This window comes from Schistocerca americana, chromosome 1, assembly GCF_021461395.2.
Source record: "Schistocerca americana isolate TAMUIC-IGC-003095 chromosome 1, iqSchAmer2.1, whole genome shotgun sequence".
NCBI lineage: Eukaryota > Metazoa > Arthropoda > Insecta > Orthoptera > Acrididae > Schistocerca > Schistocerca americana.
Window position 1 is genome coordinate 736,003,342 of NC_060119.1, and position 27,022 is coordinate 736,030,363.

Genomic DNA, 27,022 nt, shown 5'->3' on the forward strand with positions numbered 1-27,022 from the left:
TTAAAAGAAACTATAGCGATGGCCAGTTCATAAACAGTCCCCTTCATATAGTTAATTGTTTGACAGGCAAAACATGATTTTTAAATATTTTCTGACCAGTCCAATTTCCTTCATGTGGCTAGTAGTACATCAAGTTAGTACAGCCCATAATAAGCTCTACAATGTGGCAATGTGTCCGATACAAATTCCCTTACTGAAGTCGGACGAAGGTGAATGCAACTTCTTTTTACATTTCAGTCTTTCTATATTATGAAAACTTTGCATTGAAATATGACTCAAGTTATATAAAGGCTCTGTTCTTTTTGCACATAAATTTTGTTGGTGGGGTTCGTGATCATGTAGTTTGGCACATCAGTGTTACTGACATGATTACTGTATTCAAAACTGTTACTAATGTACTTACAAAATTATTACTGATTGTAAATATGTAAACCAGCACAGAGATGTAAACTAGGTGTTAGCTAGCTGAGACTTTTATACTGAAATGTTACTGGAGATTCTATCACAGAAATATTATCTGAATAATAGGAAAGCATGGACGCTGACTTGCTGTCTGGTGGGGATATAGAAAGACAGGTGTTTGGATAATTTGTGAAACTGATAATTATATTTTTCTTACAATTGTTCATGGTTTAAACTTATTAGTGGTGCCATTCTATTGAATCAAGTACTAACTTCGTTTAGCTGAATGTTGGATATTTATAAAAGTATTAAAATTCAAGGTACCGTTTGACTGACACATCACAGAACTAGAAGGTGCTTTACCAAATGTCATGTAAAATTCTTATGTTCATAATTTCTCGTATTGATTCAATTCCTTGATTAGTGCTTTATTTGACTAACCAAATGCACTGTACAAGCATACTGTCAAATTTGGGAAGTAAACAAGCTTAAAGGTACTATTAACAAAAGTCATTTAAGTGTAAATTATTTCAGTGAATTTTTGGTAATAAGTAAATTGCTTACTGGGAAGAGTAAACTGAAGCTACCCAATGAGGTGGGGCTTTTATGAAAAAACAGATGTTATTGCACATTTATAATTTATAATTCCAATGCAGGGCTAAGTCTCCTTGCTTTTATTTTGTAATTGGCCTATTTTGGCTGATTGCCATCATCAAGTTATATCTGGTGGTTTTGACATCCATTCGATATCAATGGTTCTGTCACTGTCTGTTTGTTTCTTAGTTGCATTCCATTGGTGTTACTGTAGTAATAATGGTTGGTTTACATCTTGTCTGACTTATTGTCTTGTGTAGTTGTGGTATTTTTGTGACAGCTTGTTTGATAGATAGATAACTCAGCTGTCGTGAAAATACTGATATAAAGAACATTATTACTGCAATAAAATCAATGGAACATAACTAACAAGCAAATGGACAGCAACAGAACCATCAGTGTTGCAAGGATATCAAAACCATCAGATATAACTTGAGTAGGCGGTTCAGCTGAAATGGGCCTATTATAAAATAAAAGCAGCCCATCTAAGCATTGTACATGGTATTTTAAATAGTAATTACACAATGTCCTTATATGCAGTGCACCCAGAAGAGTATAAACAGTTATTAGCTCACCACATTTTCACTATCATGGGACGTGGGGACAACATCAATTACAGATTTCCTTAAAACAAAATATTTTATGGAGGACTAACTATGCCATGGTAATTAGCAGCACTCAAATAATCTAGTACACCATGACTTTTAATGAAGTGTTGCCTACACAGGAATCTTGTAAATGAAGTAATCTTTCAGACAGATACTTTTTAAAAAAATCAGTTATCTGAAAAAGAAGAATGATGGCTAATGGAGTAATTTCACCTTGCTATATTTCAAGGTGTGTGGTGATTGAAAATTATGTTTTCCTGAGAGATACATGTATGTGTTGATTGCATACACTCATGAAAGCTGTAGACACTATGTTGACAGAAGTATACACAGAAGGTACAGGAAAGTGTTTGCTTTTACAATATGACTAAAACAATTAAGAATCTATTAGAAACATGTGACAGATGTTAAAAAGTAAAGAATGAAAGAAAATGAAGGTAGCCAAGGAAATGTGCAGTGTGTTATTTATGACAAGCTGTTAAGTCTAATAGCAATGAATTTGCATGGACTTCAGGCAAAATCAAGTGGCAGGTTCTCATATATTCTTGCAACTGTTCATATATTTTCAAAATTTATCAAGCTGTATCCACTCAGCAAAGCCACACGAAGGGCAGTCATTAACAAATTGTAGAAAGATTATTTTCCACATACAGGGAAACAAACAGCATTATTAGCAGTTAATGAGTCACAGCTTACATCAAATATGTGAAAATCATTTGCAGGATGTATGAGAATAAAACATATTTTCATTATCAGTACACCATCCAGCTAGTAACGTGCCAGAAAGATATGCAAAGGAAAATATTTGGAACTCATTTACGGGATGTATGGGAATAAAACATATTTTAATATTACAGCAGAGTCCCGCAAATCTGAACCATGGTAATCCAAATGTTCGATTAATCCAAACATGAAAAATGTTAGTCTAAGTATGGAAAACTGTGCAGTAAACTGCTGTACATACACATTATTTTAATTTACACAGTACAGTAAACATACATTAGAAATATTGGCAAGAAAACATTAGGTTTAAACAACGCATAATATTGAAAGAAAAGCTGTCAAACTTACTAAAACACAGCGGACATTTTATCCCTACTTTTTAGATGACAAAAACTCAGTCATTGTTTTTGGTGTAATGAAGACAGTCTGTTATATGATGCATACTTGTGCCATCATCTTAACATCAACTAAACATCAAGTTAGCAGATGTAGCAGTGGGCTGTTGCTCCAAATAACATACCACAAGGTCAAGGGCTTCTGCTGTGTCACTGTATGGCACCAGCTCTCCTTTGTCACTTTCAGGCCCATTGTCACTTCCGTCACAGCAGTCCACGTCTTCCTGGTCTTGAGTCACAGCAGCAACTAAATCAGCAACAGTAAGGTTTTCCACACATGCCCCATCCACTGCCATCCACTCATCTACGTCTCCTTCACTAGCTTCTTCACATCCAGGGATTGTCTGTATCATTTGTAGTAGATTTTCCTCTTCATTTTCAACTAGGTTGTCCTGAAATTCAAGAGATGTCCATAGTTTTCTCCATGATTTTCTCAGAGTATTTTCTGAAATATTCTGTCATGCCTTAGTGGCCCAATAAACAACATCCTTCACATTAGTCTTTTTTATTTTTTCCACTAAAGGAACATTATCATCTTGGATCAGCATTCTTTAAAATTGTTTTCTGTAAATCAGTTTTAATGTTTGCAGTACACCCCGGTCCATTGGTTGTAGAAGTGGTGTAACATTTGGCAGCAAAAATTTCGCCACAATTTCTCCATCACATAATTTCTCAGTGCTGGGGTGAGATGGTGCACTATCAATCAAAAGGATTGCATGGGGAGACAAATGATTTTGTGTATAAATCCATCAAACATAGGGAACAAACTGGCTGTGAAACCATTCTTTGAACATCTTACCATCCACCCACGCTTTTTTCTGGTTGCGATAATATACGGGCAGGGACTTCATGTTGCAATTTTTAAAAGCTCTGCGTTAGCAGATTTGTCGATCAGCGTTAAAGGCAGCTTGTGATTACCAGCAGCATTGCTGCATGCTAATAAAGTCTCATGATCTTTGCACACTTTAAAACCAGGATCATGGTCTTCTGCTTTAGATGCCAAGCTTTTTGTTGGCAATGCCCTAAAATTAAGGCCAGTCTTGTCAGCGTTATATATTTGTTGGGGAGAATATTTTCCCTCTCCTATCGTTTTTTCAAACTCACCCAAGTATTCCTTTGCTGCATCATGGTCAGAATAAAGCTTCTCTCCAGTAATTGTTTTTTGAATCTGTCCAACCAGCCTGTACTCACACAAAATGACTCACCATCATTCATTAACTTGTTCAGGTAAACAGCCTTCTCCTGAACCAGTGCTCCACTCAAAGGAGTTCCCCTTTCTCTTTCCTGCATAAACCAAAGGAAAAGAGCTTTATCCACTTTATCGTACTGGGACTGTTTCAAAGTCTGCCGAATTTTGAGTGTTTTTCCCAAAGACGTTGCACAGAACTGTTCAAGCTTCACTTGATTCTTCTTCCAATCAAAAATGGTTGCTTTACTAATACCCAGTTCTGTTGCCAGTTTAGGTACATTCTCACCATTTTCTATCCACTTCAAAGCATTCAGTTTTTCTTTTAGAGTTAATGTTGTATGTTTCTGTTTACTCATAACGAAAATACGTACACCACTGCACCTGAATGAATACAGTACAACTGTTACACGTGCCAGTGATTGATAACTAACATAACCAAGCACTTTGTGAGCAACTGGCAGTGCACTGACCTCAGACACTACAAAGGACTCAACAATGCACAACAACAAGGGCAGGGAGTGAGAGTAAGCAACTGTTCCCACACTTGTTCCCATTTGTTACCATGGTGTACCTACATACTTATCTGCTTGGTATACTTCATTCTAGAAACTCGTCACCATAATTCCGCCTCATCCGAACAAATCGGTAATCTGAACAAGGTCTGGTCCCAATTAGTTTGGATTAATGGGACTCTACTGTAGTTAACCACACAACTAGCATCTTGGCAGAAAGATATGTGAAGAAATTGGTCGTCTGTGCAGAACTTATTGTGGTAAAAAGTATAACACCTGGATGCAATTCTTATCTAGCTTTGAGGATGTAACGAATGGTCTACATCATAAGTCCACAGGATTTTCCCCATTTGAAATACTACAAAACAAAAAATTTGTGAACTTAATATCAGAAAATGTTAATTTTTCCCCAAGTGCACCAATGTATCAAGAAAGAGAAACATTGGTCAGAAAGTTACGTGGAGAAATCGGTAAGTGAGAGAAAGGCCAGGTGTGATGGGAGAATAAGATCAACAATTTTTTAGACTCTTGATCTAGCTCTAGTCAAGACTAAGGAAAGGTCTTGTCAGGTGACACCTGAAATCTGAATTTCTTTTTATATATACAGTGCCTGATAAAAAAGTGAAACATCCAAAAAGGGGAGGATTAAATGAGATGAAACTACAAGGGTTGAGGGGGTGTGCGATGTTACTTCAGAGACTGCAAATTGAATCAAATTTTACAAAGATTTGGCATGAGCCCAGTTATCACTAAGATGTTGCACCCTCTCTGGCCTGGATGCATGTGCTGATTCAGTAGGGAAGGGTGTCATAAAGTCATTACATGTTCTCTTGAGACCAGCTGGCCCACAACTGTAATAACTGGTTCTTCTGCCCACCTACATGCAGATTCCTATGGTCATCAGCGTACCTTCTTAATTGTTTTGTTATTGCTCATATGCTGCACACTAATAACCATTTTGTAGCATTGGCATTATCAGCAAGCAACCCTTTAGATTGTCTCTATTTGTGTGTGAGGGGGAGGGTGGGGGTGGGGGGGGGGGGGAGATTTTGTTAGTGGAGCAATTAAGCCCAGGTCTTTGTGACACATAATATTCCACTGCCACACTGCAGTATAATTGCTGAGGTATTCCATAGGCTTCCAGTTGTAGAAGTACTTGCAGGCTTCACCATTTCATAGCTCAGGAACCCTGAGTCCACCTCAGCATACCATAGAAAGAGGTCATAATTATTATCCATGGAAAATTCATATTGTTAACTAACTGCCAAACTTAGCATTAGCCAACACTGGCCCCATAAGACACATGTGACTTATTGAATGTTATGAATGTGGTGAGCATTACCACCTCCTTGAGTAATGAATAATTTAATATGTGTGAGAAATGAATTTATATGTAAGATGTATCACATCTGTGATCAGTACGCTATCCGATCAAAGGTATACGGACACCTATTAGTGGCATTAATACAGAGCATGTTGACCCGTCACCTTTATGACAGGAAGAACTCTGATGGGAACACTTTTAATATCTGTGTAGTAATGGCAATCCTGCTTCGTCATGTGCTGATGCTACAGAAATAGTGATGTTGGATTCTGGGGTGTGGAGTGAAGTCGGTGTTTTAACTCATCCAAAAGATGAGTTGGGTTCAGGTCAGGACTCTGGGCAGGCCAGTTCATCTCATGAATGATATTGTCACAAACCACTGGCTCACAGATGCTGCTTTATGACAGGATGCATAGTCATGCTGATACAATCATTGTTTCCAAACTGTTCCTCTACCATTTGCAGTTTACAATGTTGTAAAATGTTTTCATATACTTCCAAATTAGTATTCTCTTAAGCACAATAATTGGTTCATATCCAGATCATGAAAACACCAGTGCCATAACACTGCCTCCTTGGTACTTCACTGGGTTTCCACATGGAATAGCATGATTCATCACTCCAAATCAATTGTTTTAAAGCAACCACTGTCCAACTTCATGCCACCTCAAGTGTCCTTACATCTCCATAAATATACATACTCTGCAAGCCACCATATGGTGCATGACAGAGGGTACTACATACCACTACTAGTCATTTAGTTTCCTGTTCCACTCACAAACACAATGAGGGGAAGAATGACTGTCTATCAGCTTCAATATGACCCCTAATTTTTTTCATCTTGTCTCCATAATCCTCATGTGAATTGTGCATTGGCAGCAGTAGAATCTTTCTGCAATTGGCCTCAGATGGATGATCTCTAAGTTTCCTCAATAGTGCCTCATGGAAATAACATCATCTTCCCTCCAGGGATTCCCATTTGAATTCATGAAACATCTCTGTAATACTTGCATGTTGATCAAACCAACCAGTAACAAATCTAGCAGCACATCTCTGAACTGCTTCAAAGTATTCCCTTAATTTGACCTGTAGGGAATCCCAATCACTTGAGCAGAACTCAAGAATAGGTTCCACTAGTTTTCTATAAGCTGCCTTCTTTGTAAATGAACTGCATTTTCCCAAAATTCTTCCAATAAAATGAAATTCACTATTCACTTTCCCCATTGCCAATCTGATGTGTTTGTTCCATTTCATATCACTTTGCAACATTATGTCTAGATATTTAGCCAATGTGACTCTGTCAAACAGTGCACTACTAACGCTGTATTTGAATGTTACAGGATTGTTTGTCCTACTCATGCACATTAACTCACATTTTTCTACATTGAGAGCAAGCCACTATTCATAAGACCAACTAGAAATTCTGTCTAATTCATCCTGTATCCTCCTATAGTCATTCAACAATGACACCTTCCCATACACCACAGCATCATCAGCAAACTGCCGTAAATAGTGGCCCATCCTGTTTGTCGGATCAAGTATGTGTATCAAGAATAAGAGCAGTCCTATCACACTTCTCTGGTGCACTACTGGCAGTGCCCTTGTTTCTGATGAACATTTGTCATTGAGAACAACATACCGGGTTATATTACTTAAGAACTTTTTGAGTTGCTCACATATCTGGGAATGTAATCCGTATGCTCAGATCTTATGTTTAACATTCACTACATAAGTTATGGCTTATAAGGAGCAGCTTGACAATTGCACCCAATTCTGTTTAACTCCCTGAACACAGTCATTGTGCTAGCTGGACTACTGGTAGCCCTTTGGAACTCGAGCGTGATTCCTTCTGCTGACTTAATGTGATTTTTACAGTCACACTCTGCAGTGCTCAATGGTCCTTGTCCATCAACACATGAGTTTTGGTTTAGTTGTGGTCGTTTCTTCACATTTCCACCAACAGTGGACTTGGGCAGCTTGAGAAGGGTTAAAATGTGCTTGATGGATTTGTTACCCAGGTGATGTCCAGTGACTAGGCAACATTCTAAGTCAGTGAGACCTTCTGACTGATCTGTTCTCCTGTCATTGCCTCTCTACTAACAACACAATATGTCCACCTCTTTTTATACTGGCAGGGCCACCTTACATGACATCTAGTAGTCAACTGCAAATTACGTAGTGGTGTCTGGATGCTTTTGATAAGCTAGTGTACGAGGGCATTTTGAAAAGTAAAGATACAATGGCTTGCAGTCCTTAAACAGAACATTTATTTAGAAAACGTCAGTTACATCATATTGACTGGATTATTTGTTATTTTTTGCCATAATCACCCCCATTATCCAAACATTTGTTAAGTCGGTGCACAAGCTTTTGTATCCCACAGTCATAGAAGGTTGCTGCCTGTTGTCGGAACCACATTTCAACTTCATCTTTGGAATGATTTTCCACCAAGATGTGAATTCAGGTAACGGAAGACATGGAAATCGGTGGGCGTAAGGTCCGGGCTGTATGGCGGATGGTCCAATATGTCCCATTTAAGTTGTTTGAGTAGTGCTTTGGTTATGAGTGCTGTGTGAGGCCGAGCACTGTTATGAAGCAAGCGGACTCCACTTGTCAGCATTTCCCTGCATTTTTTTTAATTGCCCTTCAAAGACGTTTCAAAGTCTGGCAATATGCAGCAGCATTAATTGCCGTTCCAGGAGGCATAAATTCCAACAGAAGAATGCCTTGTCTGTCCCAAAAAACAGAAGCCATGATTTTCTTCACTGAAATCGATGTTTTGCATTTATTGGCTTTTAGTGAATTTGAATGGCGCCATTGCATTGATTGTTACTTGGATTCAGGAGTACGGTGATAAACCCCTGTCTTGTCACCTGTCACAATGTGATCAAGGAACTCATCAGCTGCTTCAGCATAGCGAGTGAGGAAGTCAAGTGCAAAGCCCATCCTTTTCTTTTTGTGTTCTTCTGTTAACAGTTTTGGAACCCAGCGTACACACAATTTCCTGTACCCAGTCACAATGTCATAAATAGTTGTCATCGACATGTCTGGTATGATCTGATGCAATTATTTCAATGTGAGACGTCTATTCGCACGAATTGCTTCCTCCGTTCTCCGAAGAAGGGCATCAAAGATCACAGATGGCTGACCTGTTCTTTATTTGTCATGAACATCTGTCCTACCTTCAGAGAAATGACAACACCATTTCGTTACATTTTGTCGATTCATAATGTTCCCATAAACAGAAACAATTTCTTTGTGAATATCCGCTGGTCACTGACCTTTTGCATGAAGAAAACGTATGATGGAGTGCACTTCGCATTTGGCGGGATTCCGAATTGGTGCAGCCATTTTAAACATGACCTACTCCAACCAGAAGCAATGTTCAACTGCTGAATGACTGCGAGGAGAAAGCTAACGGTTCAAGGTTAACACCAGTGTTGCCAACTTGTTCGTCAAAACTCTTCTGTTCCTCTGGCGTACAGTGTATCTTTACTTTCCAAAATACTCTTGTACATGCTAGTGAATGCTAAGCAGAAGTTTGTTTCACAACTTACCTGGCATTTTCTTTTATTGAAATAGTTGGATGTGACAATCTCATATGCTTGTATTGAATGAAAAAAAAAATGTTTCCTAATCTGTGACAAAATGTTTATTCTATTTTTCATGCTTCAGTGAATTCTAATGCTTTCATTTTTTCATTTCACATGTTTGTTGCCTGTAACTTATTTCTTGTAACCACCTTCCATGGTAACATAAGAGAGGATCAGAGTTTCCGTTTGAAAACCATATAGTCCAGAATGCCAGTGTGCTGATGAGGCAAAATTGCTGTGAGCATTGAGGCAATAATCCCATCAATGCACCAGTTTGAATATACTCAGTTGGTACAACACTGTGTCCTGCTGTGTGAAGAAGTCCTCTAATTTTTTCTTTGGTACCTCCATATTCTTTTAGTATAAGATATATCACGATGTTTGAACCATTTGGTATTTTGTTGTTTGTGATTACTATCTGTCTACCTTTTTCTTGACTGCTAATAGATGGGTATACAGGGTGTGGGGGAAACATTCCTCCCAGCATGGAGACTTATGAGGATGAAGGGAACAAGCACTGCCTGCTCAATGTACTGCCACCAATATTGTTGTGCTTTGTGCTATGTACCAAGCAACTTTGAAAGTAGAAATGGCACACACAGGTAATTAATATTTAAATAGTTTATGTAATCCAAATTTAAAATGCATTGGCAAGGTGTTGACTATCGCTATTTATTACAACAACAAATTCCGTAAGAATTCTCAAAGAGATTGCATTTACTTTTTATTTTCTAAAAATTACAATTGAAACCAAATTCAAAAATTAATCTCAAAAGTATTTTATGTGTAAGATGACTAAAAAAATGAAATTTGGTCTCAATTTGGAAAAGATGTATAGCTTTTTTTGGGCTCATGTAAAACTTAGAATACATACTTTTTATTTCAATTACTGGCTCATTTGTGTAAATGGCTATTTATTTCTACAAGGAATTCTTTAGAAGGAATCACATAATATGTAGTCATATAAAGAAAGACCCATGGAGCTCACGCACACAAATGATTCTCAGATTTACACAGTGAATGACAATCTACAGATGACCCCACTGAATATGTTTCAACTGTTCATTAACTGTTACGCATTTCTTAATTCCTAACATTTATTGACCTCTGTGTATTTACTAGCTATGTTTCTTACCCTTTTTGATAAACTCATTTGCTCCAATAAAAGATAGCACTCTCTTGGCTGTCTTTGGTATAGACACTAACTCTTCCATCCACCAGCAGGTATCAAATGTAAGAAACACACTAACTGAAATGTAGCGACCATTAAAAATAAAAAATGAAAAATTGTGCATAAAATAGAATAAAAAGTTGGAGAAAATATAACTATTCATCATAGATATCGTGCATTGACCAGGAATGTTCAACACTGTCTTCATGGGCCTATCTATATTTCTGCACTTCTTTCAAAGAGAGAGTATTGGCCTCTTCTGATAACCCTGAAATCTAAAAGCAACTACTGTTGTAATCATATACATTGTGTAGTGTTGAGAAATCTGAATTGTGAGCTATTACCATAATAGTAAATAAATAATCAGTTTAATTGTCACTCCATTTTTTCTATTTATTTTCTACCTCTCTCTGCTCTTGCCTTCAGTTTTTTTACTTAATTTTGCTTTCTTTCTAATGTTGTTTCTTGATCCTTTAAATAAATGTGTATCCTCACTGCCCCACTTCATAAAATGGTTTTTTTTTCTCTACTACTTCTACTACTACTACTACCACCACCACCACCACCACCACTACCACCACCACTATTTGATACCCCATCTAAAGTTTATGCATTGGCAAAAGAGCATGGCGGAGGTTGGCAGATGTATTTAACTGCTTAACAATAGTGTGACCAGAAGGTACTAAAGCAATTAATTAGTATCACTACAGGAAGTAATATTCTCAGTATGAGTCAATGTTGTCTGTCAGTTTGTGGTTTTGATACATGTGTTCCTTGGATCGCCCTAGTATTTCTTATAAGCATCTTTCCTTTATGTGTATAACACGTATGTTAAATGTAACACTGCATCAACTAAAGATATACTTGTCTTTAAAAAAGACAAATACGCTTTTAATTGGTGAATATTCATTGCCAGTCTACTTCAGCATCAAACACAATTTTCCTTCTGATTAATGTTAACACAGCTGGTACAATTAACTAGAGTGTGGGGAAATGGTGAGGTTTCTGTCAATGAAAAACAGTCTCAAATTCATAATCTGTAACACAGTTTAATTAGTTAACATAAATAAACTAACAATCCTACTAATAATATCACAATGTGTGTTTCAACATTCACTTGTTGTTATATAAATACATTTTCACACCCACAGACACAAACAATTACATATGAACAAACTATATAAATACTTTAATGTGAAGACAATTGAGTCAATGAATGTCTATGAAATCATTCACTCAACTGATGTTGTGCCACTGTGATAATACAAATATATCATGGTTTTAGAATACTTAGGCTGATCTAGGCAGCTTTTTTTGAAGGACAGAATCCTACACTCTGCAAAATATTTTGCAGTGACAGTTGTAAGGCTAACCACACAAAAGAAAGAAACAAAAAATAGTGTAGTAGTATGTTATAAATTTGACAGTTTTCTTTAAAAGGGTGGAGGAGGGGGGTATAGGGATTTAAAGAAATGAATTTGGAAGATGTGACAACAGAAGAACCCATAGAGATAAATAATTTTTAGAAAATAATTTTTAAAAATATGGGAAAGCAGTGTAAATACAATATACATATTTTAGGGCTCTGGACATTTAAAAAATGCAGGTATCAAGAACTGCAAAATAATCTGTCCAGTATGTCATTATGAGAAAAGTGGAAAAATATATGACTCTTACATTTAAACGGCAACAATGATGCATATGTAGCTAATCATTTTGCCAACATTATAGTACCTCATTTTGGTAACAATGTCAATGTGCATAGCATTTTCAGGTGTATTTAATTTATTATGATGAAAGACCCATTTCCATACTGGACTAAATGCTTGTAAAGATTACTACAGAAAACTAGCAGTTCCATCTTCTTTTCAAAGATCAGTCAGCCAATTATTTTGACGTAATATGTATGCCAATTTTCTTGCACACAGAAAAATAGTGTTAGTTAAGTAAGTCTCACAGTACCAGTAGTAATCTCTCATAATTAAATAACCTTATATCTAATCAGTCTTTTCATACTCTTACTGTCTATTCTGTAACATGTGATATAGGAAATCTCTACACAAATTAACACTGACAGGAAACAGTTTCTGTATTCTTTAACACTTCCATTTTGCAAAGTATACAACATTAATTAGTAAAATCTTTGTAGCTTTATCCTGCTTACATTTATAACTAGTTACTATAGATGTTCTTTCTGACTATGTTTTATTTTTGTCACTGAGTTTAGTTTCAGTTTTGGCACATGCAAATTTTGTATCAAAGACCTGATTATTCCATAATGTATGCCTGGGAGTAGGAGTATTTGCTAACTATTAACTTTTATATTCTCAAGAGCACTGTCACTTTGTATTATAGAAAAAAAGAATGATTTTTTAGAAAGACATTCCCAAAAACAACTCACTGTGCCAGTCAATGTGCTGTTGAGCAAACTGACAAATCATAAATCACACTTGCATGTAAGCTCCTTTCCTTTATTGTTTTATATTCGTTTCTATGGACATCTGTTTTAATACTTTCTAGTTTTCCATTACTCAGATCTTTAATGCTTTTTGCTATGAGTCAACATTGTCATCAAGAACAAGACAATACCCAATGCATCCCATGACTGTAGGCAAGCTGTTTCAATTAAACAGCAAAAGCATTACCGAAACCAACCTGTGTATAATAATGATATAATTTAGGTATTTCATTATTTGAAGAGCAAAACGCTTCAATCTGCATATGAAATGATATTATTATTTCATAACTGCTGCTTTTAAATACTCTTCTCAATTGATTTACACAAGAGCAAGGAGCTGCCATATGAAAATATGACCCTGAGTGAAAAATAATATAGAAAATAGAAGTTATTTGACCTGTGTAAATGACAGAAACAAGTTCCATCTTATATGCTATAGGTGGAAAATAGATTATTTTTGTGGATTGTAGTGAGAGTTGTCAGTTGTTCACATGCAAGCACATCTATTTACAAGTAGAAGATTATGTATGACAGTGAATTAAGGATACAGAAGACCTTTTACTCAGTTGAGGAAAACTGACACACAATATTATACCATAACCCAAGAAATTTTCAACATGCTAAGAATTAACACTAATTAAAATCAGAAAAATAGTATAAGAGGAATGTTCAAGCAATGTAAAATGGCATTAATTTACAGTATTTTAATGCATAAATCCACTCATATTTTATTGTATATGTTCGTTTTGTGTTACATACTTTATTACTCAGTCCAAATGATATTTTGTGAAATTCATGTTAGGCATGCGGCAAACACACAGAGCAAAAAGCAAATTAATTAGAGTGAGACAGCAGAATTTGTCAGACCTGTATAGATAATATCGAAAGAAAATCATATGGGATATACAGTGACGAAAAAATTAGTAAAACAATCAAGAAACACTTAACACGATAAGAAAGGCGCCTTTATGAATGGCATAGAACTATAAGATGTAATGGAATTTGCAAGGAAATAATAACTTCATGTTAGCTAATAAGAGATGATGCTTCATGAAAACTCAAGGGAGACCTAATTTGACTACGGAACAGAATTTCAGTGACACTGTAGTTGTCAAAAGTAGTCAAGATTTTTATATACAAGCCATGCAAATAGGAGAGATAACAGGTCATCACAGTAGGTGAACTTTATCTTCTGTAATGATTATCTTAACAGTCCTTAAAAGTTAATAAGAACAACCATGAAAATCTTTTTGCCAAAAACTGAGAAAGAGAGATAAATTCATTCAAGAAATTAGATATTTTACTCTTCTCTTGTTTGTACCTAACACACTGAGAAATTGTGACTGATAAACAATACCTAACACAGTATCTGGAGACTGATATAAAATACATCTCATATTCCTTTTTATTCTTCTTTGTCTTTAGGAAGCCTATAAATGAATATAGTTACCTTACTCTGTCGGTATACTGCAGAAAACTGCAGGAGTAAGTCTGAAATAATTTCACAATTTCTAATGTACTCCCTACCAATCTTTGGAAATATCTTTTTGAAGTGATACAGTTATCTAGTTTTCATTACGCTAATATTTAGGGATGAAGTATTAACTTTGATACTGTACATCATCCAAACAAAATGGAATGTTTATCATAGTTACTTTAAATATATTTCTTAAAGTGGACACTGTGAATAAGACTTTTATGTTTACAAAACGCACACACAGAATAAAGGGAAGAACATCTTAAATATCTTTTTTTTTGCAATTTGGGATGCTTAGATAGTTCAGTCTGCACAGCTTGCACATGAAAGTGCAACAGACTAGTACAGATTACTGAAGTGCTGAATGCAGTTTTCTGAAGGTGGTGGCAAAACATCACAGGGTCAAGATGGCTCTACCACCATTGGTTGTGGTTGCCATACAGATGATGGCATTGACATAGGGTGAGGTGGTTGTGATTGTCCACTGTTTGATTGCTGTTGTGGTTGTTGTTGAATGTGTAGTTGCTGACGCTGATGTGGATACTGCTGCTGCTGTAGATGCTGGTGTTGTTGCTGTTGCTGTTGTTGTTGTTGTTGCTGCTGCTGCTGCTGCAAAAGCTGTAACTGCTGTTGTTGCAATTGTTGCTGCTGTTGCTGTTGATAACTATAGTGTTGTTGATGGCTTCCATTAGGAACCCTTTCAGTTGATATCTGAGATGCACTTGGTCCTGCAACATTCACCATTCTCAGCTGCACTTGGTCTAGTGTCTTGTCTATTGCCCGAAGTCGCTTCTCGAGGCTTGTTGTTGACAAGATACCTACCTGTAGGATCGAAAATGTGGTATTAATCAGTGGTTGAATTAGCCAAGTAAATAACATTCGGAGCAAAGTTTTAACATTTTGAATTTTTCCTACTTTACAACAAAACATGATATCTGTTTTTCAGATTTGTATTGGAAATTTTTTAAATCGGTTAGTTACTGGATTTTACAATAAGACCTGGCACACTATCACAAGTACACCTACACAATAAAAAGAGAATGCAAGACTTTGAATGTGAAAGCTCATTCTTATTTGTATACTTTGTTTTTGGCTCTGGTGTAGTTGGCAGACCTATTAGCAACAGGAACATGTTCTGTCTTCATGCAAGTGAAAATCACTTCCATATAAATGAATGATAGTGACAGGTTACCCTAAATTCACTTATGACACGTGTGTAATTCTGGTCATTATGGCCTGGAGCATTGTATGTTAAAATTCATATTTATGTTTGTTATTTGTGAAGAGAATATTGAACAGTACTGTATTAAGTGCAGAATGTAATATAACCCATTTTTCTGCCAATCTAATGACATGAAGGCAATATTCAGTTTCAGAAGGATAATTCCCTGCCATATGCTGCCTGTTCTATTCAAATGGTCCTGTAAGATGTATCGTCAGATCTCTTCCCTATTAAATAAACTGGATATGATGGTACAATGATTACTTGCTCAGGTGGTAGACCTATAGCACTTTTAGATTTATCCAACAAATGTATATCAGTGCAATATTCATTGCCTGTACCACTAATTGCACACACTATCAATATGAGGTCTGAGTGCTCTGCAAACCCCTTATGTTTGAAACTTTTACATAAACTGTGTTTTCAGTCACTCATTTTGTCTGCCAAGCATCCAATCATGAACCCCTGCACATTCTACCTTCAGCAACTCTAAGAACTGTCTTTTGCCTTAGTAAAACTCAAATTACACATCCTGTGTCTGCCACACGTCCTACTGCAAGAACCTTCACCTTCTCCAGTTCCATCAGTACCTCACACTCATTAATCTGCTCCTTCATAATCACATAAACCAAGCTCAAACCATACTTGACAGCCTCTACTCCTTTTCCAGAAACCTTTTACTCTGTGAACACAACTACCTCAATACCATCACTTCAGTAAATACACTTATTCTCAATAGCTGGAACAGCATTCCCAGCACCAAACAAGTAAGCAGCCCCAGCTATACTTCTGCATTATCCCCACATGGAACTGCCTTTAGCCAAGTAGTAACCTACTTCTATGATCAAACCCACCCCCCCAGTCAACCCCTCACAGGTTCCCCACCAAGCCCTGCTGAATTACTCTGCCTTTCACATCACCCAACACTTCCTCCACCCCACATGAAACATACTGCTCCTGAACAACCATCCTGTAACACTACTGTCAACCTTTCTGCCAAAACTCTGACCTCTGCAGAGGTCTCAGTGCTTTCTAAAGTCATCACTTTTAGCCCGAAATTGTCATTCAGCCATGCTGGACTTGTAAAGAACCTTCTTTCCCTTACTCACTCTCTGCAGTGGACACATTTCTTCACCACACACCTCACTGATAACAGCCAATCAAAAACCCACAAAGAATCTTGTTTAAAACAGTGCCAACTTCCTCCAAACCACCATCCTCCTCCCCTTCCAAGGCAGTCTTTCACGAATTTCTCACTTCTGACCTAGCCTCACCTTCCTTTCCTAAATCTCTTCCCAATGAGTCCAACATAACTCCTATGGAATATCTATTCATAACCTAAAAACCAATGTAGGACTCATCGTCCTTCCCATTGACAAAAGCTCTGTCAGAGTGATCACGAATCAAAGTGATGTGGGTGAGGGTCTCCAGAAACATCCTTACACATTTACATACAAACCTTGTGACCACGATCCCATGCCAGAAGTCCAACAAGACCTTCAGCAGCTACTCAAGGCCTTAGGTCCATCTCAAAACCTAACACCTGACTACCAGCCTCCTCCTTCCAGCAATCCCCTGTGCTCCTACCTTTCACCTAATCTCCAAACTCCAAAGCCCTGACTTCACAGGTCTCCTTACTGGTTGTCCGTCGTGACTAGGTACAATGCTCCCACAGAACAAATCTTAGCCTTTATTGGCCAACACATGCAAGCTACTGTCGTAACCTCCCATCCCACAATTCCTTCACTGCCTTTCCACAGCTCTTGTCCCATTACCAACGGACTCCTTGTTACACATTGTTTGCCACAGCCTTGTACACCCACATCCCCCATGCCTTGTGGCTGTGGAATGTCCAGTGTCCTCCTGATACCAAATCCAGCTCACTCTTCCTGATCCTCCCAGCCAACCATATCGTCACCCAGAATTATCTCTCTTTTGAAGACCAAATCTATAAACATACCTGTGGTATTTCCATGAGTACTCACATGGTAGCACCCTATGCCAGCTTACTGTATTCATGGATCATCTGGGAGAATCCTTACTATCCAGTCAACACCTAGAACCCTTTGTCTGGTTCAAATTCATTGATGACATTTTCATGACGGACTCCGCACAGACAGTCTTGCTCTTTCCTCCAGACCCTCAACACCTATTCCCATACCCACTTCACCTGGTCCTCCTCAGCTCAATGAGCAACCTTCCTGGATGCCTATCTCCAACTCTGATATGGCTCCACAAATGTCTGTTCACATCAAGTGCACCAACTACCAACAGTACCTTTACTTTGACGGCTGTCACCCATTCCATATCAAAAATGTCTCTTCCTTCCAGCCTCGCCAACCATGAATGCTGCATCTGCAGGGGAAAGCAGGAGTTGTCAAAATATACCGATGACCTTACCAGAGCCTTTAGTGACAAGCAACAGCTCATCCATAAGCAAAACTCTTGTGTCATCTCCTCCTCTGGCACCACTAAATGTGTTATTGAGCCACCTAACAGCATTGACCCAGGTCGACCACATCTTTCACTAGGGCTTTGATTAGTTCTCGTTGTGCCCTAAGGTGAAGGATATCTTTAACAAAATCCTACCTACATCACCAAAAGTAATGTTCCACTGCCCATCTAAGCTACAGAATAACCCTGTCTATCCCTATTCCAAACCTGCTCTCAATCAAGCATCCCACTAGTTATTCCTTTGTGGCTGGCCCAGATGCAAGACCTGTCTCATACACCCATCCACCATCTTCTACTGCAGTCCAGTCATGGGAACTTCGTACCCAACAGAAGGCAGGGTCATGTATGAAAGCAGCCACATTATATATCAGCTTTGCAGCAATTACTATACAGTATTCTATGTGGCCACGACAAGTAACCAACTGTCTAGCTCACATGAATGGCCACTGCAAAACTATGGCGAACCACCAACTTGACCATCTAGTTGCTGAATATGCTGCACACTACAATGCAAATGACTTCAACAGCTGCTTCACTGCATGGGCCATTTGGATACTCCTTTCAAGCAAAAGTTCATCTTAACTACACGGGGGAGGGGGTAATGTCTCAGTCTCACCAGCATATTCTGCAGTCTCAGAGACCCCCCTGGCCCAAATCTCCGATCTCTGCTAAGCTGTTTCCCAATACCTCACCTTACCTTTCCCCTTCTCTCTTCTGTCCCCATCACTCCTTCCCCATCCATATTGTGTACTTCCTTCTGCCACCAGTCTGGTCCCTCCCCCCCCCCCCCCCCCCCCCCCTTATTCTCTCTCTCATAGCTTCTTATCCACCACCAGTCTCCATTTCTCTTCCACTCTCTGTCACCCTCTTCATTTCTGTCTTACTTCTCCCTTTTCCCTCCTTCCCTTTGTCCCCTCCCCCTTCTCCCTCACTCTATATCTCTCAAATACCCTACCATCTGAACTCCTATTGTCTTGGTGTACAGCCACTGAGTCATCTGTCAAAAGACTTGCATCATTCTACTTACTACCTCCTCCATGCCTCATGCGTCCTTAACTACTCCCTCACCACCACCACCATCAGCCCAGGCAACTACTTCAATTATCAATAAGCTAAAATCATTCTCACCACGGGAGTGTACATTTGGGTGTCCATGTGGTTGTGCATGTGAAAGTGTGCACTTTTACTAGAAGAAGAGCAAGACCTCAAAAGTTATTTCACATTTTTGTGCTGTATTTTCTTTATGTTTAATATTTTGTGTCCCCCGGTCAACATATTAAATGAATTTAATTCTTTTTACAGACATCATATGTAGCTACTGCAGTTTATGAGATATTGTTACAAAATAATAATAATAATAATAGTAATAATGTTAAAATAAAAAAGCTGATTGTTTTGTTTACATGAAAAGTGCCTCTTCTAACCTGCAGATGCTGTCCTAATGGCAGTATTGCTAGCAGCCACCATGGCCAGGCAGGTCCATCAGCTAGAGTGGGCCAGTCCTCCTCAACAGCAGGCATGTGGCCAAATGTGCGTATAATTTCTGCCTGGACCTGGGGTGGCATTGCTGCAAACCACTGTTGTCCTTTCTGATGCACTCGCTCATGCAGTTCTTGCAACCCTGTCAAATAATTTAACTTTTTTGTAGCTTGATTAACATATACGAATAATGTAAGTGTCAAACATTCATGTTTTTGCTGTAAATTCTAATCAACTTATGTGAAAAGAAGAACTGGAAACTTTTGGTATGATGTGGGAATGCTTTATACTATGGTAAAATAATAAAATCTATTAGTTTACAACCTCAGTGGCAAGATGCATGTCATCTTGCAATTCTTGAACTTTCATGTTGTGCAATTGTGTGCATTGTTGACCATAATTTGAGACAATGAGATTCCTCGCTTATCAATGGAATGTGTCTGATCTGCATTACTTCCTCATTTAAGATCTATGCACACTGACTATTGATTATTCTGCTTCTTTTGTTTTCATTAGGTGTAAAACTTTTCTTGGTAACTTTATTATCTTACACTTTTTTTTCCTTTTTTCATATTTTCTGCTTGTGCTTTCAGTTTCTATTGCAGCTTTTTTCCATCATCTCTCTTCTCTCCGAGTGCACTTACTTCAGTGAATCAGCTTCCTTTCCATTCTGTATCTATTCGGAATTTCTTTCACATTTTTTCCAGATCAAGTTTGGCTGTGATTGCTGCACACTCTCTTAGCAAACAGTGGCTTTATCATAATTGTTTCATTTTCAGATTTTATCTGTTGGCTTTTATTTTTGTGAGCCAGATTGCCTTCTCTATGTTTTGTGTTTTCTTTGGTTTTCTGTCGGCATAATAGCTGTATTAACACTTTATGCTGCATTCACAGATTTCCTTCTATCTGATTTTCCTTCATTATGCTTTATAAAAGATCCCTGTGTAGCAAAATCTCTAAAATGCTGCAGTCAAAAGACATGCAACTTCCAAAATTTTTGTGTATGCTGATATTCAATGTCTGCCTAGAGGACACTATTGTGTAGTAGCCAAAATGAAAAAGTTGCTGTCGGATATCATTACAAACTCAACAAGAAATATAAATAACTAAACAAAATAAAAACTTACTGCCAAGATGTTCTGGCATCACAGGCTGGTCTCGTAGAAACTCTACTTGTGCAGTATCATAACCATCACGCTCTCCTCGGGCCAACACACGAAAGCGACGCATACCGACAGTTGTCAAGATGGAGCATCCATCCTTAAGGAGAATCCAGTCTCTAATTTCTAACATTGTACCATATTCTGCATACCTAAAAAAGATACAGATAATTGTGAGCTTAGTGAAGCTCAAAATTTACTGAAAATTTTCATTACACAAGGAAAACAAATAAATAAATATTTTCTTATAACATACTGAATCAAGTAAAAAATATATGAACTGAAACATTGTTAACAGAGATCAACGTGTTCATGCTATGAAATTTTGATGTACACACTGATAAAAACACAGAAAAGGCTATCAGCTTACCTATCTCTGCCTGCATCTTTGTGAAGACAAGCTGCAATACCAAACTGGCGCGATCCTGAATCGACACAACGTCGCACCATCACACGATATCGCGGTTCGTACACATACAGAGGGCACGGCACACACGGAAATGCTGTAGTGCACACAAAAACAGGCACATGGGGTCCTCCTCCAACCAACTCCTGGCGATGAAGAGCCTGCCGTGCTGCATACTCAGCAGGCAGCAGAAGACGTAGAGCACACTCGACAAATTCCGTGATACTGCGTGGACTTGTTGCCAAATACTGTAAATATGGAAACAATAGTTATTGTTGACAATTAGTTCTTTTCTGACACCTTACAATAAGACAGTGAAATCACAAAAATGATATTTTGAATAAGTTGCTTAGTTTATCTATATATTTTTCATACTATCCTTACTCTATCAATAGCTCCTGGTCAGCTAACAGTAGTTTGTACGCAGTTAAAGAAATGTGATAAACTGTATACTAAAATAGTTAACTTACACAGAAACCACCCATTTTCTAATGCCATCATTTTAAGGAATCCACCGAGTATCAGAAAACTAAATTTATTATTCTTGAGTTTATTCTTCTATGGTTTCCTTTGCGTTTACTACAATGTTTTCATACTTAAGTTAAAAGTTTTTATTTAATATTTAACTATCCTTTTAGATTTCGTCATAAATGTTGGGTTGCTCAACTTATTGCTTTCTCAGTTGACATTATTATCTTTCTTGTTGCCTAGACTATCACTCACATGGAAAAGAACCTTAAAAAGTCACAGAGCAGGCTCAACTGTGAGACTGTAGTTCAGAATTAAGCATTTTTTGCTTAAACTCTTCTTTAGCAGCTAACCAACAATGATACACTTGCTGGTGTTCAGTGAAGTAAAGTTCCAGAATCCAGTGCTACAGTATTGACGGTTAGCTGCAACAGTTTGGCACATCAACTATCCCATTTCCTCCCAGTAGGCTTACACCTTTGTAACTGCTCCCTTTCCCATCTCATGTAAATGGTGAACTACGATTTGCAATTTGTGTACCACATTGACTGTTTGCAGTGGTACCAACCCCACCTTTTACTTACAATAGCAATGACTGACATGCACTTCCTCCCTACGGCACAATATGCACCGACACAGTCGTGTATTTCAAGAGCCACATACAGTGAGTATCAAAGGTAAGTAAGTCATAATAATGTGATACGACTGTTATTAGTTTTATGGTGTCCTGAAACTACAATTATTAAGACTTTTCCGAGCATTGCACTAATCCCATTACACCCTCAGTACGAGGTACTCACATCAGCGAGCGATGTCATACAGAGTGGGCATGCACAGCTATAGTCCAGACACCTGTCCAGACACATCCAACAGTATGTGTGGCCACATGGTGTGGTAACAGGTTGCCACAGAATCCGGCAGCAGAGCACACATTCAAATTCGGCTGGTTCCACTAACTGCTGGTCCACACTGAGGTCTGCACTGCCATGCACTTCAGAACCTGAAAACACATTAAAAATCCATGATTCATCACTGTTGTCACACAGAAGTTTACATTTGTTGTAGTAAAAATGTACCAGACATTACTCCCATTCATGTTATATCATCAGACAGCTTACAATGTTATGACAATCTACATACTACCGACTGCACAGCTGATTACTGAAGACAAGACCTTCGACCATATCTTGTATTAGATATAAGATCTTGGCTTGAGAAAAGTTTATAGGAAGCATTGAAGAAACTTCTAAATGATACAAATGAGACAGCAAGTAACAAAAATGTTTTGAATACAATCTACAAATAATGCAACTGATCTTTCTTTATACAATTTTTAATTTGCCTTTGCCTTACATTTAGCATTATTTATGTTAGTACTCCATAAATGATGCACTTGCTTTAAGTATAACCAGTAAGTTAATTACTTGAATTTGATAGTTCACATGTAAGGCATCCAAATATTTAATAAACTTCATTGTGTACAACATTCCTTCTTTAATGCAAAATATCCTACTAGAGAAGAAAAATGTTCTAAACTTACGTTTCAGTTTCTCGATTTGATTGAAGACCTTATGAGTTAGTTTATTTACAATGCTGTTTTCTTGCAAGAACACCATAGTGCCAGAAGAGAACTGTTGTGCAGGCTGCAAACAAAAACAATTTTAACTTTTAGAAGAGTAGTAATAGGACAGTATCTATTGTTATTTTAAATACAGTAAGGACTTTATACTGAATAAGTAGTTCTTCTTAGTTGAAAGGTTAAAAAATAATGCATTACATGACACACATCTGAAAAGTAGTGCACGATCTCATTAAGTATGGCAATGGCAGTTTTAACAATTACTAGGAGTCATACTGGTTGAATATGGCAGCTCTCTGTATGGGAAATGAGTGAAAATAAATTTGTGATTTGAATTTGAAATAAGAAAAAACTATACAATTAAAAAATAAAGATATCTGCTGTACAACAGTTTGAAATTTCAATACTGGGAGAAAGCAAGTCGATCGTGATGAACATCAGAACGCTCGCCAGTCCATTAAAAGAAATTATGTCTCCAACTGACGAAGTCGTGTAATGTTACCTACATGATAGACATACAAGATTTATTGTTCCCTTGTCAATATGCCATCATACATGAAAATCCAATCAAACTGCTAAGAAATTCAATGTTGTATGCCATCTTTTAGCACGGTACTCCCCATGAGAGTGGCAGAACTTATGATGTCAGTGAAAACATGGAAACTTCAACAGTTCTGTTGGGAAATTTTAGTCATTCATGCTACAGACCAAGTCTGAAATCTTTTTGGAAAATTGAAAGATCTATGGTGAAAAATGCTTTCTTTAAATTTTATTATTAGCAGTCTGTGAATTATGTAGTAACTCGGTGCTTGAACTTTAGCTCACGTGGTTCAACAAACACTGATGAATTGAAACAAAATTTTAGAAAAGGAAGGGGAGGATACATGGTGGTTTAAAGTTGCAGATGTCCTGGTTGTGAGACAGTTTATAGAGAAATTACAAATAGTTGTACAATTGTTCATAAAATGTATGTATGCAGTTTTGTTGGTTTTTCAATATGTGAATCTGATTAATAGTGTGCTTTGTCAGTTAGACAGATGGTACGATATTTAACTGCGGACAACTTCAGAAGTACGAAGAAGGGAAGGAATGGAGAAAAATTAGCACTTAATGTCCCATTGACGATGGCTGAAATGGGGAAGGAAATTGGTCATCTCCTTTTCAAAGAAAACATCCCTGTATGTGCCTTAAGTAATTAAGGGAATCCTTGGAAAACGTCAATCTGAATGGCCAGATAGGCAGATGGTGTGGTGATGGGCAGGATGGTGTGTGTGTGTGGGGGGGAGGGGGGAGGGGGGGGGGGGGAAGAAGAAGAGACACTTTTATGACACAGACTTTAGCAAGCTGTTTGCTTTCAGGGTGAGTGCGAGTGCTTAACAGCGTCAGTAGTAGCATACCTGGCAAGAGTCATCTTCCTCCCCAGAGGAGGAGTCCTCGCAGTCCGAGGAGGCCGGGTGCTGGTGGGTCTGCGCCGTGCGCCGCGGCTGCGCCTGGCACCGTGCCTGCAGGCTGCCCTCCATCTTCAGCTGTCGGACCGGGAAGCCCCTGTGGTGAGAGGCCTCTGTATAGCATACACTGTGCTCCTGCCTCCAGCAGCAACACAAATAGAATATTCCTCAGCACCCGGCAGTTATTCCACGTAGAAATGGAGACTATTGTATGCATCTCAGAAAACTGCCTGCGGTGGCTGGTGTGGGAAACGTGGAAACAGTTCCTTCTTTCACACCCTTACAACCTCCTGTGGTAATCAAATGTTTTTCATTGGCAACTAGAAAAACGGGTACTGTGTGTGTGTGTGTGTGTGTGTGTGTGTGTGTGTGTGTGTGTGTGTGTGTGTGTGTGTGTAAACACCTACATTGCATTGGCTTGGTGGCATCCCCATTATACGACACTGAGGATGACTATCCAGCCACATAATCTTTGGCTGTCCGAACAATTATGATACTATAAATTACTACTAGTAATACAATGTCTCTTCATAATGTGATGCATTCTGCTGACTACTGAAACTGTGCTGCTTTACTTAAAAGGAATTGAGAGTCCACCACCTGTTATATACGTTTTCAATTGAATGGCAGATCAGTTTGTAATTTACGAGGTTATTCGGAAAGTAAGGTCCGAATAGCTGTAGCTAATCAACAGTCGTGCGAACACTGAAAACCACATGCGCACTTGACTTCTGGCATGACTTGCTCATCAAACGATGCCATTTGCATTGGTATTGTTGCGGTGCACTGTTTACAGTGTCAATTCAAAATGTTTAAAGCAACTGACCAACTCGGCCACTGAAATATCTACATCTACATCTACATCCATACTCCACAAGCCACCTGATGGTGTGTGGCCGTGGGTACCTTGAGTACCTCTATCGGTTCTCCCTTGTATTCCAGTCTCGTATTGTTCTGGAAAGAAAGATTGTCGGTATGCCTCTGTGTGGGCTCTAAACTCTCTGATTTTATCCTCATGGTCTCTTCGCGAGATATATGTAGGAGGGAGCAATATACTGCTTGACTTCTCGGTGAAGGTATGATCTCGAAACTTCAACAAAAGCCCGTACTGAGCTACTGAGCGTCTCTCCTGCAGTCTTCCACTGGAGTTTATCTATCATCTCCGTAACACTTTGGCGATTACTAAATGATCCTGTAACGAAATCATCCTGTGAGGGATTCGGTTTTTGACGGAAAGGAACGTTGTAGCAGCGGAAATTCATCGACAGGTAATTGATGTTCATGGTCCCAGTGCTATGAGTGATAGCAAAGCGCGTATATGGGCGAGAACTTTCAAGTACGGATGGGAAAATGTTCACGATACACCTAGATCAGGCTGACCATCGGTGATTTCAGATGTTTTGGCTCAAGCCGTGGACGAGAAGATTCACAAAGACCAGCGATTCACAATTTCAACATTAGCATCGCAATTTCCGAATGTGGATAGAACAACTCTGCCCAAAATTGTTTCTGAAAAGTTGCTGTTCAGTGAACTATCTGCATTGGGTTCCCACGCTGCTTACTGAGGAAAATAAGATGGAAAGAATGGCTTGTACTCTTGATTTTCTGGACCGACGTCATAAGGAAAGCGATCAATTTTTAGAAGACATTGTCATAGGGGCGAGACGTAGGTTTCTCACATGATCCCACGGTCTAAAAGTCAGTCAATGGAATGGTATCACGCGACATCACTAGTAAATTTCAAGGCCAAGCAGCCAATCTCAACACGCAAGTTATAGCAGTCGTGTTTTGGGGTAGACTTGGGGTCTTATTAATCGAGTTTATGAGGCATGGGATAACAATAAATGCAGCCGCCTACTGAGCTATCCTGATTAAACCTCGACGTGCAATTCAGAATAAGTGACATGGCCACCGTACAGTCCATGATGGTGATAATAACGTCGTGTGACGAGGGCCCCCCGTCGGGTAGACCGCTCGCCTGGTGCAAGTCTTTCGATTTGACGCCACTTCGGCGACTTGCGCGTCGATGGGGATGAAAGGATGATGATCACAACGCAACACCCAGTCCCTGAGCGGAGAAAATCTCCGAGCCAGCCGGGAATCGAACCCGGGCCCTTAGGATTGACAGTCTGTCGCGCTGACCACTCAGCTACCGGGGGCGGACCATGGTGTTGATGATGATGATGGTTAGATCGTGGGGCGCTCAACTGCGCGGATATCAGCGTCCGTACAGATTCCCAATCGTTTCTCAGTCCAATCTTCCACTTGCACGAATGATGATGAAATGATGAGGACAACGAAAATACCCAGTCTTCTCGAAGCAGGCGAAAATCCCTGACCCCGCCAGGAAAGGAACCCGG

The 27,022-nt window shown here is 38.6% G+C and overlaps 1 protein-coding gene across 1 annotated transcript in view; it reads right to left on the minus strand.

Annotated features, from left to right (window-relative positions):
* Positions 1 to 11,596: 11,596 nt before the first annotated feature.
* LOC124593932 (LON peptidase N-terminal domain and RING finger protein 3) overlaps positions 11,597 to 27,022 on the minus strand; it is a 190,526-nt gene continuing 175,100 nt past the window's right edge. The window contains exons 6-12 of the mRNA XM_047132285.1: positions 24,612 to 24,759; positions 23,176 to 23,278; positions 22,436 to 22,635; positions 21,132 to 21,415; positions 20,729 to 20,913; positions 19,547 to 19,743; positions 11,597 to 15,268 (exon numbers count right to left, since the gene is read on the minus strand). Of these exons, the coding sequence (XP_046988241.1) occupies positions 14,849 to 15,268; positions 19,547 to 19,743; positions 20,729 to 20,913; positions 21,132 to 21,415; positions 22,436 to 22,635; positions 23,176 to 23,278; positions 24,612 to 24,759 (1,537 nt within the window). The 3' untranslated portion in view covers positions 11,597 to 14,848. The remainder of the gene's footprint in view (positions 15,269 to 19,546; positions 19,744 to 20,728; positions 20,914 to 21,131; positions 21,416 to 22,435; positions 22,636 to 23,175; positions 23,279 to 24,611; positions 24,760 to 27,022) is intronic.